At 33.6% G+C, this 13615-nt stretch overlaps 1 protein-coding gene across 2 annotated transcripts; it reads right to left on the reverse strand.

Annotated features, from left to right (window-relative positions):
- Nucleotides 1-724: 724 nt before the first annotated feature.
- LOC144840821 (lysine-specific histone demethylase 2-like) lies at nucleotides 725-13337 on the reverse strand. 2 transcript variants are annotated; one of them, XM_078696860.1, is made up of 17 exons: nucleotides 13229-13337; nucleotides 12729-12921; nucleotides 12481-12570; nucleotides 11767-11992; nucleotides 10780-10975; nucleotides 10010-10033; nucleotides 9321-9499; nucleotides 8001-8180; nucleotides 7245-7454; nucleotides 5992-6166; nucleotides 4770-4897; nucleotides 3948-4154; nucleotides 3262-3378; nucleotides 2729-2854; nucleotides 2118-2249; nucleotides 1338-1490; nucleotides 725-1166 (listed from the first exon to the last, which is right to left on the reverse strand). In XM_078696860.1, the coding sequence occupies exons 2-17, from the start codon at nucleotides 12917-12919 to the stop codon at nucleotides 1086-1088; spliced, it is 2415 nt and encodes an 804-aa protein (XP_078552986.1). In that variant the 5' UTR covers nucleotides 12920-12921; nucleotides 13229-13337; the 3' UTR covers nucleotides 725-1085. The 2 variants fall into 2 exon arrangements, with proteins under 2 accessions (XP_078552986.1, XP_078552987.1); XM_078696861.1 differs by having other exon boundaries at nucleotides 12729-12966; nucleotides 13229-13331.
- Nucleotides 13338-13615: the final 278 nt, after the last annotated feature.

Below are 13615 nucleotides of genomic sequence, written 5' to 3' on the forward strand. Positions count from 1 at the left end.
AGTAAAATAATGGGAAGCTAAATAATGAAATTGAAAATGCCTTATTACTGTTATTATATTAAGCAACTATATTATCAGCGACAAACCACATCCATACTACACTACCACTAACTATACAAAATTTACATAAATTATTTACATAGTAAAGACAGTAAATTCAAATAAGCAACAAGGTAAGTTTAGATTGGAGGTTACATACATCCATGGCCAATGCTACTTTGGCTGACCAAAGATTGAAGAAAGTTATATTATAAATTATTTATTTTGCCTTTACCAATAGTTTTTAGATTACTGTATATTTCATTTAAGGTTATATTCTCTCACAAATAACCCAGATCCACTAGATTATAAAGTAATCATAATTATTTCGTCTTTCCAAAGCCCTGTAGCGTTCATTTCCACAAGGGGCAACAATTTTCTTGTCTCAATTTATTGTTTACCAGTTAATGGCTACTAAAGTGTATATTAAATTAGCAACATTTTTTACCTACATTTAAAAATTGATAAAAATATATAATATTGTACTCCTAAATGTTAGGATTTCAATATTTGTAACAAATTTTACGCAAAACTTCATTAAATACCAAATAATGTAATTCAAAATTCAAATTCTAATAGCAAAACAACTTCGAAAAATAGAAATGATGTTTAAAAAATAAAAAATAATACATTGCTTAAAAAAAATATTAAACTAAATAGATTGATTATTAAATATAAAACAAAGTTCATTGAAAAAAACAATTCCTTTATTAAAAGTACAAAGGGAAAAGATATGAGAAATTAATTTCAAATTTATTTTGTACATAATTCGAAAAACTTTAGAGTGTATAAATTTTGAAAGACCACTACTGTTTTTCTTAGTGACTTATCCAAGTCTATTTAATTTTCAAAGAAACTAATTTTAATCTACCAAGAAATTTGAAGTTAGAAATCGAGTTAAATCCACCAAGAAATCTACAATTGCATTTTGGAAGTACACATTTAAACATTTGTATGGCCAGCCATATTGAAATTTTGTCTCAGAATTTATATACCAGATATATTTATTTGAGTTGTTTACCATATTTTATGACACTCACAAAATTTCAAGTACAGATTTTCGCTGCTTCTCTGATGCCACTCAGGTACGCACCTGTTACTGTCTGTGGAAAATGCCGGTTAGTTGCCTACAAATATAACAAGTTTGTTAGAATATAATTTGCATACAGGTGACGTGAAATAATAATAGAATAAGTTGATGTGGAAAATGCTGGTTAGTTGCCTATAAAGATAAACAAGTTTATTAGAATATAATTTGCATACAGGTGACTTAAATAATAAAATAAATTGGTGCTTACCTCTCCAGCAAAGAACAACTTATTGTTTATGGATTCTGCGATGATCTCGTAGGCTTCTCCACTAGCTCCTATACCAATGTAGCTGTATGCCATCAAAGCATGAGGATCTTTATGCCAATGGGTTACAAAGAAATTGGTTGGGTTTGGAACATCCTAAAAAAGAGACACCCTCAGCCATTAATGGGCCAACCTTAACATGCTTAGGCTAAAAACATTCATTCATTCACTCTTATTACTAAAAATAAAAACAAGCTTGAATTAATATCATCAACTTCTAAAATGGTTAAAGAAGAAGATTTAAAGCTAAATTAGTTTTACAAAAAAAAGTGTGATGTGCCTAAATATGGTAGTGATATGCTCAAATGTGGTAGTGATATAACATCATCATGTCCAAATATGGACACATCACATTTTTTTGTCACATAAACTTTGATAGTGGAGACAGAGCTTAAGAATAAATAAAGGGCTCAGGTTGCGTATCTGAGCTCAAAGGTCAGATTTTTATTTGATAACTTCATAGTCCGACAAAAGGTTACATTTCTGCCATCAATGAACATCAAAATAGATTAGTTTGCCTTGCCTAAGCATATAAGCAATGCGGGCGAGAGTTGGATTCAAACTCATGATCAGTAATCCAACATCCAACATACTGCGCCGCACGTCCTAAACAGCCCAATGGCCTCGATTTCATTTCTTTTTTTTCTTTTTTTTAATCTTTAAAAAACATTGTTTTGTTGACAAAATATTGGTTAGTCTAGATCAGTGGTTCAGACTACATACCTCATCTGGGAACATGTTTCGTAAGCACCTTAGACATTCATCTATAACCTCTTGGTCAGTCTTTGATTGTACTAGTTGTACAGCTTCACCGCTAACTACCGTCATCAGCACATGCTCATTCTCAAAGCTCCTCTGATATGAAACAAAATATTATTTAATTTCAAAGTTTTAGTTTACATAATGCACAGACCTAGCATTATAAAATATTATATACAGTATTTTATCAATATTCAATAAAATAAAATATTACAGGGGTTTCACAACAGGAAACAACATCAATACTGTACTGTCTGTATTACAAATTAAGATACGTTCACACTATGTCCAGATTCGATTCAGTGGTCGCCCTGGGTTAGGTTACATTTGTTGATTACATATGTAAAGCCCTGTTTACACTATCAAACTAGTTTGACAAAAAAAGTGTGATGTGCCCAGATATGGTGGTGATATGCTCAAATATGGTAGTGATATGACATCATCATGTCCATATATAGCCACATCACATTTTTTTGTCACATAAAGTTTGGTTGTGTAGAAAAACAAAAATGTTCCCATCTTTTTTATGGCCACCTGACCAGAAATAATTTTGAACAATAATCAAGATATCTTACCGGTGGTGTCATGTCATAAAAAACAGAAAACATTCCTCTTTTATCAACTGCTGGCGGAATGTGACCAAAGTAATCTGTTGCTATTACTTTTTTACTCCAAAAGCGTGATGGAAATTGAAGACCAATCTAAACAAAGAAACAAAACAAGTTTGTAAAATTAAAATCCTTGGGAAGAAAAAAAAAAGCTTTTTTCATGGTTAAAAACCTTCTGAAAAGCATTATTACTCTAAAGCTCTGTCTACACTACCAAACTTTATGAAAAATGTGATGTGCCCATATATGGACATGATGATGTCATATCACTTGTGGGCATATCAATACCATATTTGGGCAGATCATACTTTTTTTGTCAAACTATTTTGACAGTGTAGGCAGAGTTTAAGTTAATTTTTAACAGACTAGAACAATTTATATTACTGTTACCATAAACATCCTCTATTCTAATCACCATATTCTCACCTCAACCAATGTTGTCAACACAAAATACATCACAAAAAGAATTTAGCCATCTTTTAAATCAGTTTTTCTTTTACCTTTTCAATAATTCCAGCACCTAGGCAATTAATAGCTTCTTGCTTTCGAGTTGGTAGAGCTGGTTTAAAACTGATTAGATTCCGTTTAAGTATTGACAATGGAACAGTAACAAGAACCTATAAAATACAATTATTATTTTTTAAGAAACACTGTTTTCTAATAGACGGAAATAAGTAAACGTTTTAGTTATTTTCAGATAATTGTAACCAAGAATTGTTAAATGGGATTCTCTTTCTCTCTTTCTTAAATTGTTAGGTTTCATTTAATCTGACCAAAAAAGAAAAAAAAAACAGGCCAGTAGGTCGTTTTTTTTTGTGCTGAATTGAATAAATAATCCCCTAGAAAATTTTATTTTAATTGTTGCATGTGTATGTCTTGTCATATTGTATTGTTGTTAGGGTGCCTAATGATCAGCTTCGGCTGGATGGACCACCCTCGTAAAACATTGTTTTTTTTTTTAATTTAAAAAATAAAACTCACTCATCCATGTAATTTTAAGTTTAAAAAATTATTGCTCATTTTTCCTAGATTTGATCAAAATTTGGGTCGGTCAGACAATTTCTGAAGGCCTAAAGCTCTGTCTACACTATCAAATTTGTGTGCCCATATATGAACATGATGATGTCACATCACACTTTTTTTGTCAAACTAGTTTGATAGTGTAGACAGAACTTAAGATACTTACCTTCTGTGCTTTGAAAGTCTTTCCGTCATCTGTCTGTATGACGACATCTTTTCCTGTGTAGTCGATGGACTTTACCGCTGTGTTAAGTCTTACATCAAGGCCATCACCTAATTTATTGATAACAGCCATATAACCATCTTCAATAAGGGTGTGGTCACCAGCAAACTGGGCAAAGTTCTCATTCTGGTCCCAGTACAGAGATGAAACCTAGAAAAATATCCACATAAATAAAAAACATCAAAAACAATATCAATGTACCAACTCAAAGTAAAAAGGGTAAAAGATATGGTATACTGGAGTATCTGTAACTATGCATATGAACTGCCATAAAAGCCATTAGGGTACAAGCGTTATTAAACAGTACATCATATATTATATACATATATACCTCTTTTGAAATGAACAAGGAGAAATGTGAGTGCCCAAGTGGTTAGGACAGTGGAAATGTAACACCCTGCCATATTAACATCGGCAAGGGCTTGAGTCTCACTCGCTCCACGGTTCTGGTGGTAGAACAAGTCTTCTCGGATAAGGACTATGAACGGTAGGTCCAGTGTACACATCTGGCTGATGTGCACTTTAAAAAACCTAGTACATCTTTCGAGACGAGTAGGGGTTACCCTGGTGTACTAGTATACACACAGCCACTGTCACACACAGACACTTATCATAACTCATCAAGAGGGCTGTTTAGGGTCACCCTCTATAAATAAGGTGAAATAAATAAAAACAAAAAAAATATTATATTTTAGCACTATATAGTCAACTCCTATTAAGGGGACAATTTATAATAGGTTCTACTTTAATAAGATGCTCGATTACCTTTGATAGATCACATCCGCATGCATACTCTAAATTACTTATGTGGAATTGGAACAACCGCTCCTCTTTTGCTGTGAATTTCAAACTAGTTTCTTCAATGAATGTTTCATGCATTTCTTGTAATTTTTCTACAACATAGAATTAAAAAAATCAAAACACATAGTCACGTTAAAGTTGCAAGAAGGCAGCCAGCAACTTCTGGACGCGATTGAGGTGGGTTTGTTGGTCAGGAAGGTGTTGAGGGCTCACGGCAATGATCAATAGGTAGCTTTCGACCAAACAACGTCATATTAATTCCACTATGCGCAAACAGGGATATTGGGATGCGTTTCCTCGTACCCCACGGTAAGTTTGATGGTTTCTAGGTCCAGACAATGACCGACAACGCACCAATTGACCTGACCTTGGTAAATAGTTGGTGATCGCAAATCGAAAGCTCCCTATAAATCAAGCATGGTTCGCAGTAACTACATAACATGTTATTTTATGGTTGCAGTCCCAAGGACAGGAATTTTTTTTTAAAAGTTTATTTTATTAAAGATATATTGTCCACCTGAAAAATAATTTTAAAAACAATTGTTGTTGAATATGTCATTTTAATGTCAGATAATAGTTCACTTTGACCTAAAACTGAATCGAAAAAAAATTATTTACCTGAAAAAATACTAAAATTGTCTGTCAGACAATGAGTTTTTGGTTGAAATTAAACGTTTATTTTGTCTTTTTATAAGTGAAATAATTTTTTGGGGGTTTTTTTTCAACAGAAGTAAATAACTTTATTAAAACTACAAAATGGCCTATTAAAGATGTATTGTCCCCCAAAATCATGAAAAATAAAGATTTTTAAAATCGGACTTTGAATAGGCCATTTTGCAGTTTTAATGAAGTTGTTCACTTCCATAAGAAAAAAACGGGGGAAAAAATTATTTCACCTATAAAAAGACAAAATAAACAGTTAAATTACCCAAAAACTCATTGTCTTCCAGACAATTTGACCATTTTTTGCTTTAAATTACATTTTTCTCAGGTAAATAAATTTTTTTCAGACCCAATATTTTGTGAGAGTGAATAACTATTATGTGACATTAAAATAACATATTCAACAAAAAAATTTAAAAAAATATTTTTTTAGGGGGACAATATATCTTTAAACATCTGATTTTATTCATCTTCATTTTTCATGTTTTTGGGGGACAATACATCTTTAATGTCATATTCTTACTAGCTAAAGATAAGTCGTCTAGTTGATTTTCATTGTCCCTCCTCCACTCTGCAATAGCATCAAGCATTGCATTAAAATGGAAGTCAACACGCTTGTCAACGGTCGTATCGGTCACGGATCCATCTTCTTCTACGAGGTCGCATCTTATATGCATCTTTCGCATTTTAATACCAGCCTATAAAAACAATACATTTAATTGACTTATATAAGCACATGCTTACACTCATTTGCATGCAACACAGTGTAGCACATATTATCTTCAGAACGTATGTAATATTAATTGATCAAATAATTTAGGAAATGTTCTCTTGATACAAAATATTACATTTTTAAAAATTCTTTTTCTACAAGTTTATATTTTAGTAATTTATGGTGTAATTTCAAATGTAAACCTATACTTCGAGAGATGTTCTACTGGTAAACTATTATTATTATTGTTATTGAGGCTATCTTAGCCAAGAATTTTTCTTTAACGTATAATTTTAAGTGAAATTTTTATTTTTGGATCTGATCTTTTTTGACTTTATTGTTTTATTATGTACAACAATTTCTTGTTAAATTCTGGAAGATTTGATTGATGTTTCTGCAAAGAAACTAATAGAAACATCAATAAATTGTATTGGAGGTGAGACCACCCTGTGAGGCACCTGTGTGTAAAATATTGAATAAAAAAAACCTATACCACCTGTAGATGATTTATTAGAAGTATGTTATAACAATTCACTCAGAATGTTGCTACATAAACACAAACACTGGTATGTTTGTTTCTGCTGGACTTCCATGAATTATTGAGGAAATGTGTATATAGTTTTTGGGGTAGGGTAGCTAATTCAAGCAATGTCTTGTAAAGCTCTGTCTACACTATCAAATTTTATGTGACAACAAAACGTGATGTGCCCCTATATGGACATGATGATCATATCATTACCATAATTGAGCATATCACTACCATATTTAGGCACATCACACTTTTTTTGTCAAACTACAGTAGTTTGATAGTGTAGACAGAGCTTAAGATACTTACCTTCTGTGCTTTGAAAGTCTTTCCGTCATCTGTCTGTATGATGATTTGTCAAACTAGTTTTGACAGAGCTTTACACTCATTATGAGCAATTTTTTTAATGTATTATTACGAATACAATAAATGGATTCAGCTGCCTTTTAAACTTATATATTATATATATATATATAATTTATTTATTTGAATATGTACTATGGACTGTTAATATTTTAAATAAGAGAATTACAAATACCTGTTCACACATTAGTGCAATAGGGTTATTAATGCACCCATTGACTATCTGAGCACCTTTCCCGACACACACTCCTAAACTTTTATCATCCCATATTCTGCCCCCGATGCGATTTCTAGCTTCGAGCATAGTGACCTTTGCCCCAAAGTTCTGAAGTTGCCTTCCAGCTGCCAGGCCCGAAGGTCCAGCACCAATTATTATCACAGAATCCTGAAATAAAATATAAAAAATTAGTACAAGTTCCAAACAACAGTACTGTACTATAAAATTATGTACAAATTTAAAAAAAAAATAAACTTTACTGACTATAAATTACTACAAGACAATGCGCTCTCATCAAAGACTGGTCTCCCAGAGGGCCCAGGTATGATCAGTGGCTGTGTGTGTACTAGTACACCGGGGTAACACCCTACTCATCTCGGAAGATGTACTAGGTTGTTTAAAGTGCACATGGGCCCAGGTATGATCAGTGGCTGTGTGTGTACTAGTACACCGGGGTAACCCCCCCTACTCATCTCGAAAGATGTACTTTAAAGTGCACATGAGCTAGATGTGTACACTGGACCTACGTTTTATAGTCCTTATCCAAGAAGACTTGTTCTACCACCAGAACCATGGAGCGAGTTAGCCTCAAACCCTTGCTGATGTTATGGCTACGTAATTACGGTTCCACTGTCTTAACCGCTCAACCACTCACTCGCTCATCATATCATGAAAAGATTATTATTAAAAATATTAGAGAAATAAGAGTCTTACAGGCTTAGAGTTTTCTTCTATAATGTCTTTAATGAGATGAGGGTTCTGCATTAATCCCGAGTTTACCAAACCTTTCTTGGTTAAGAACGCTAGGAAGACTTTGAGGTATCTAGCGCATACTATTCGTACAAGACCACGCACAATCAAATGTTCAACACACATTTCTACTGTAACAACTTTCTGTAAAAAAATAAATAATAGATTAGAAGTAGATATAATATCTCTAGAAGAAAAACCTGCCCCAGAGTAGAAACCAGTCAAGTAGTTTAAAACCTTCTCAGTACAAATTCTAGGTCATGTTGATACCTCACTTGTTACTCCGTAAACTGTCCACTCTAAGCATCAGTCCCCACATCTCACGATGGATAGGAGAATTTTTATACAATAGGCCTCAATATGTCAGGGTTGGCGATGTGTTATCTGATTCAGTTATCACTAACACTGGTGTACCTCAGGGGTGTGTGTTGAGTCCAGTACTGTTCTCAATTTATACCAATGACTTCCACCTCGATAACAATGCCTGTAAGCTAATACGCTATGCTGATGACACTGTCATCACAGGACTTATTTGTTCAGAGGATGAGAATAACTACCGAAACTCTCTAGTTAATTTTATATTTTGGTGTGACGATAATTATTTAATATTAAATGCCTCAAAAACAAAAGAGATGGTGTTTAATTTTAGGAAGAAATATTCACCCATTGAGGCAGTTATAATTAAGAATAATGAAATAGATGGTGTCAATGAATTTAAGTATCTTGGTACCATTATAGATAAGGACCTTTGTTGGACGCCTAATACAATATACCTTACTAAGAAAGCTAATCAGCGCCTGTATTTTCTCAGAAATTTTAAAAAGTTCAGGGTTAGTGAGGATATTCTTTATTTATTTTTCTCTAGTGTCATTGTAAGTGTTCTTTTATACAACTGCATTGTCTGATTTGCCAGTCTATCAGGAATAAACAAGGATAAATTTAAGAAAGTTATGAAACGAGCTGGCAGAGTAATTGGCTGCAATGTAAAACACGTCGATGATATACATACTGACTATTTATATAAGCAATTTGTTAAGATCATGAATAATACAAAACACCCTCTAAATAAGTATATTGTGTATCAAAGGTCAGGTAGGATTAGGCCCCTTAAGGGTCATACTAATCGGCACAGAAACTTTGTTTAACGTTTAAAACCTTCCTAGTACAATTCACGTCATTTTGATACTAAATTTCTCTACCGAAACCCCAATCGAATACTTTAAACCTTAACCCCCGCCCTTCCCCAGTACAAATCTGGTCATTTTTATAACTATTTTTACTCACCTTATAGTTTGTATTCCATAAGGCTAAGGCAAGGTTTCTAAGTGCAAGGTACATTTGTTGCTCACGTGCAAATTCCGGAAATTCCTGAACTTCATCGTACTCCATAACATCCGGTCGCACACACAATGCTTTGCCATTTTCTTCTGGCTGGTAAAACGGTTGAAAATATGGATGCAGATCTACAAACAGAAATTGTTTTATTTATTTTACAATTAAAGATGAAAGAACAACACTGAAGTCTTAAACTGAATGCATATCTTAGCGACCTTTTGTTTTCTAGTGTCATGCATATGCATACTCATATATAAGCATGAGCGCGTAAAGAATGACTTTTTGACTCAACAGTACAAGGTACATTGTGAAGATGTAAAATCAACAACCCTAAAGCTCTGTTTACACTATCATCAAACTATATGTAACAAAAAAAATGTGATGCGCCCATATATGGACCTGATGATGATGTCATATCTACCATATTTGGGCATAATCCCTACCATATTTTTTGTTTAGTTTGATAGTGTAGACAGAGTTTAATTCATTCATTCAATCTTTTATTTCGGAATCTTTGATCCATAGAAAGTAAAATTACATATAAATGAAATAAAATAGACAAGACTAATATACAAGTATATTATCAACTTTTCTTAAATTAAACAATAGAGGATATGATATCAGAAACAATACTATACCTTCACTGTGTTCATCCGGTAGACCTAAAATAAAGGGGAAAAAAATGAAAATAACGAAAGGAAGTCAGCTCACATCCAATAATACAGGATATACAACAAGGTAATAAAAAATATTTTATTAATATTTTTATTGATGGGTATTTTAGGGGAAGTATTTCAGCGCTGTGAATATAAACTTGAGAAATTCTAATTATAGTATGTTCTTTTTAAAAGTACAACACACCAATAAACTAAAGACAATCCAAATGAAAACACATAGGAAGTTCAGCACTGCTGTACACTACTTTCTTGGCAGCTAGTGACATGATTTTTCCTTAGGTTTTTGTGTGTCACAAACTCATCATAGTACTACACACTGGGCCCTCTGGGAGAACAGTCTTTGACTGAAGAGGCTACCCAGTATAAAGAATAATAAATGTATCTTATTTGCCTGGTTGGATAATGATGCCCATAGTAGCAACTTTAGATTTTTGTTTGTCTATATTTTGTAAATGTACCTTATTTTCCTGAATATTGAATAAGTAAATAAATATAATATGATTCTTTTATGATTGAATCATGATAAAGATGCATCTAGTATCTGCCTCAGACGTATTGGCTTATGCCTTTCCTCTGGGCACTGGACGAGAGAAGCCCTTGATCAATGTTAGGACCAATCAAGGTGCTTTAAACAGTCCTGGCTTTGTTTGTATCAAACCTGTTAGTGGCGGTAATTATCGCTGTTGGTTTCGATTGAATAAAATAAAAAAAATAAATAAAAATTATATTACCTCCTCTGACGCCCATAGTAGCAACTTTACAAGTTGCACTAAGTCCGACACCGTCTGGGTAATATTCCTGCAGGTACGGAGCAGCTGGCGAGTTCTTTAATAACGGAGGATTCATTAGTAGAGCCAGCCAGTTGTCATCATTTGTCTGTTCCACACGATGGTCCTCCTCTTGATTACATGCATCGTTATTGATTGGCTATAAACAAATTATGAAAAAAAAGCATTGCAGGGATGGTTTCGATGTGTGATGACTTACTGTAGTAACAAATACAAGGGGTCCAAAAAATTACATCAAACCACACAGAACCCCAATAATGAACCGCACCAAACCACAATAAACCAGCTTCGATGAACTACCCCAATAAACTGTATCATATGCCGAGTATTGTAATGTAATGTTGTTCGATTTATAAAGCGCTTATACAATCAAAAGATTGTCCCAAAGCGCTGAGAGAAAAACAGAAGGAAATTACAAAGAAAAAAGATGTGTTTTTAAGAGTGTTTTTGAAAATTATGTCAGGCATGATTACGACAATAACCTTATTGAGGAGATCTGATCTCCGGCACCTAAAAACAAACTTCCCTCTAGAAAAATGGTGAGTAAAGCTATGGGTTCCGTGTAGTTGATTGAGGTTGGGTATGGTTTGATGGGATAATTCATCCTCTTCGTCGGTCGAACACACGGGATGTTTCCTTATCCGATTACTCGACACAGTTTTGGCATATTTTATGTAAAGTTACCAACATAACATTAACAATATTCTATTCCTTTATTTGTAAAAAGTATAGAATCTTATTGGCTGTCCTATATTTTTTCAATTTTTTTTTTATATTATCAAACGTATTAGTCGATCTTCTTCATAGATCCTAGGTCCTAGTCAAAAGCTCCCTAAACTCTGAAAAGACTGTGAAGCTGCTTTAGTATTATGTTGTTATTTGACAAATATGTATGTACTTGTATTTGCTACCTGTTTAATCCTATAATACCTGTTTTCCTACTTGCACCATTCCACAGCAATATTTCTGAATCAGTTCCCTTGACAATTGGACATCGTTCGGCAACATTCTCCACTTTAGACATCCTGACACTGTACACTGAACCCAGTACGGCATCACCTCATCCACCATGTACATTTTAAGATTTGCCTCGGTTTTTCCGTACGAACTCCATTCTCTTTTCCAGGCGGACATAAGCTTATAGCCTTCTCGATGGCTGAAACAAAAAGTTACAAATTAATCTATGGTACAGTAAGGATGTTTTTACTTTATAAATAATAGACTTTATAAAGTCCTTCATGGCACTTTTCCTAAAAAAAAAGTGTGATGTGTCCAAATATGGATGGTAGTGATATGACATCATCATGTCCATATATGGGCACATCATATTTTGTTGTCACATGAAGTTTGATAGTGTAGACAGAGCTTTAAGTAAAATCATACATCAAGTCTACAGTTATCAAGATGTTCAGAGAACATAATAGCAAGAAAATATTCCTTGTCAAAAGTTATGGTTTTTAAAAGTATCATAAATTAATTAAATTAGTTTAGAAATTTGTCTGGGCACTATGAACAATTATAGTGATCTGTCAAATAATTTTCTATTAGGCTCTGTCTACACTATCAATCAAACTAGTTTGACAAAAAAATTGCCCGAATATGGCAGTGATATGCCTAAATATGGTAGTGATATGACACGAGTACCTTCTATAATAGTAATCAAAACATTCATTGCAGAAGTGTTCTCCGGCTGATAAATGGTACCACCTTGATGTGTATCCGTCCCCTGCACACCTGCGGACAGAAAAACAAACAAAAAAGAATATTTAAGAAACATACTTTATCTATACATTCACATACCATTCACGTAATAGTAATATCACCAAGATATACAAACAAGAAGCATTGTATATCTGTATAAAATAATTTAGTAATTTTTCTGAACCAACTACCTTTCTGAGCCGGCAAAGCAGATAGGCTTCTTGGCTGGGCATCGTGCTTTCTCACAACTTCTGAACGGGCGTTTACCCCCAGCTCCTTCTTGACCGGTTGATTTATGTTTTCCTTTCCGAGAAGATGGTGGTGAGGCTGGTTGTTCGTCCTCCGTTCCCTTTATTGTGCTTTTTCTCCTTCTTGCAGACATTTCTTTCAAAGTAAAAGAGAGGCAATTGTAGTCGACGTAGCCTGAAACTAGGAATTTGATTATAGTTTGTAGGCCTAATGTAAAAAACAATAAAAAAACAAGGTAAATTAATGGCTAGGCCAGATAGGCTGGAAGCCGAACGTCCAGTGAGCCGGACTTGTCCCGCCGCGCGTATCATCATTCACCCCGAAGAAGGAAAGGCAGGGCCAGAGGTGGCCTAGCCTAGAAGCTAGGTTAGTTAATTACGATCATTTAAACAATTACAATTTAAACAGTTCCGTTAAAACAAATCTATATATTTGTATTTACCTTCTCTTGTTTTACTTCAGTTCATATATACCGAAAAAGTTGCACTTAGGTCTAGCCTAGGCCTAAAAACTGAAAAGAAAGTGAAAATGAGAGAACAATGCTTCTGCTGTAAACGAACTCGAGCGAGTCATTTCAATTATGGAACGCCGCTTGTGTCATCAATTTGTAAATTTTGTAAATCAAATAAATGTAATCATTATGAATAGAAATTGGATTGAAAATTGTAAAAAATGAAAATACAATATTAAATCAAAATTATTTAGTATCAGAATATCATTAAATCAAATGAAATGTGTAAATATATTACAGTATACTAATTGAGAATAATTGGGCGGCATTTCCTGCAAAGATCGTGGCAACTCGTAACTTAGTAGCAATACACAAAAT

Source organism: Antedon bifida, chromosome 4 (assembly GCF_963402885.1).
Source record: "Antedon bifida chromosome 4, ecAntBifi1.1, whole genome shotgun sequence".
Lineage (NCBI taxonomy): Eukaryota > Metazoa > Echinodermata > Crinoidea > Comatulida > Antedonidae > Antedon > Antedon bifida.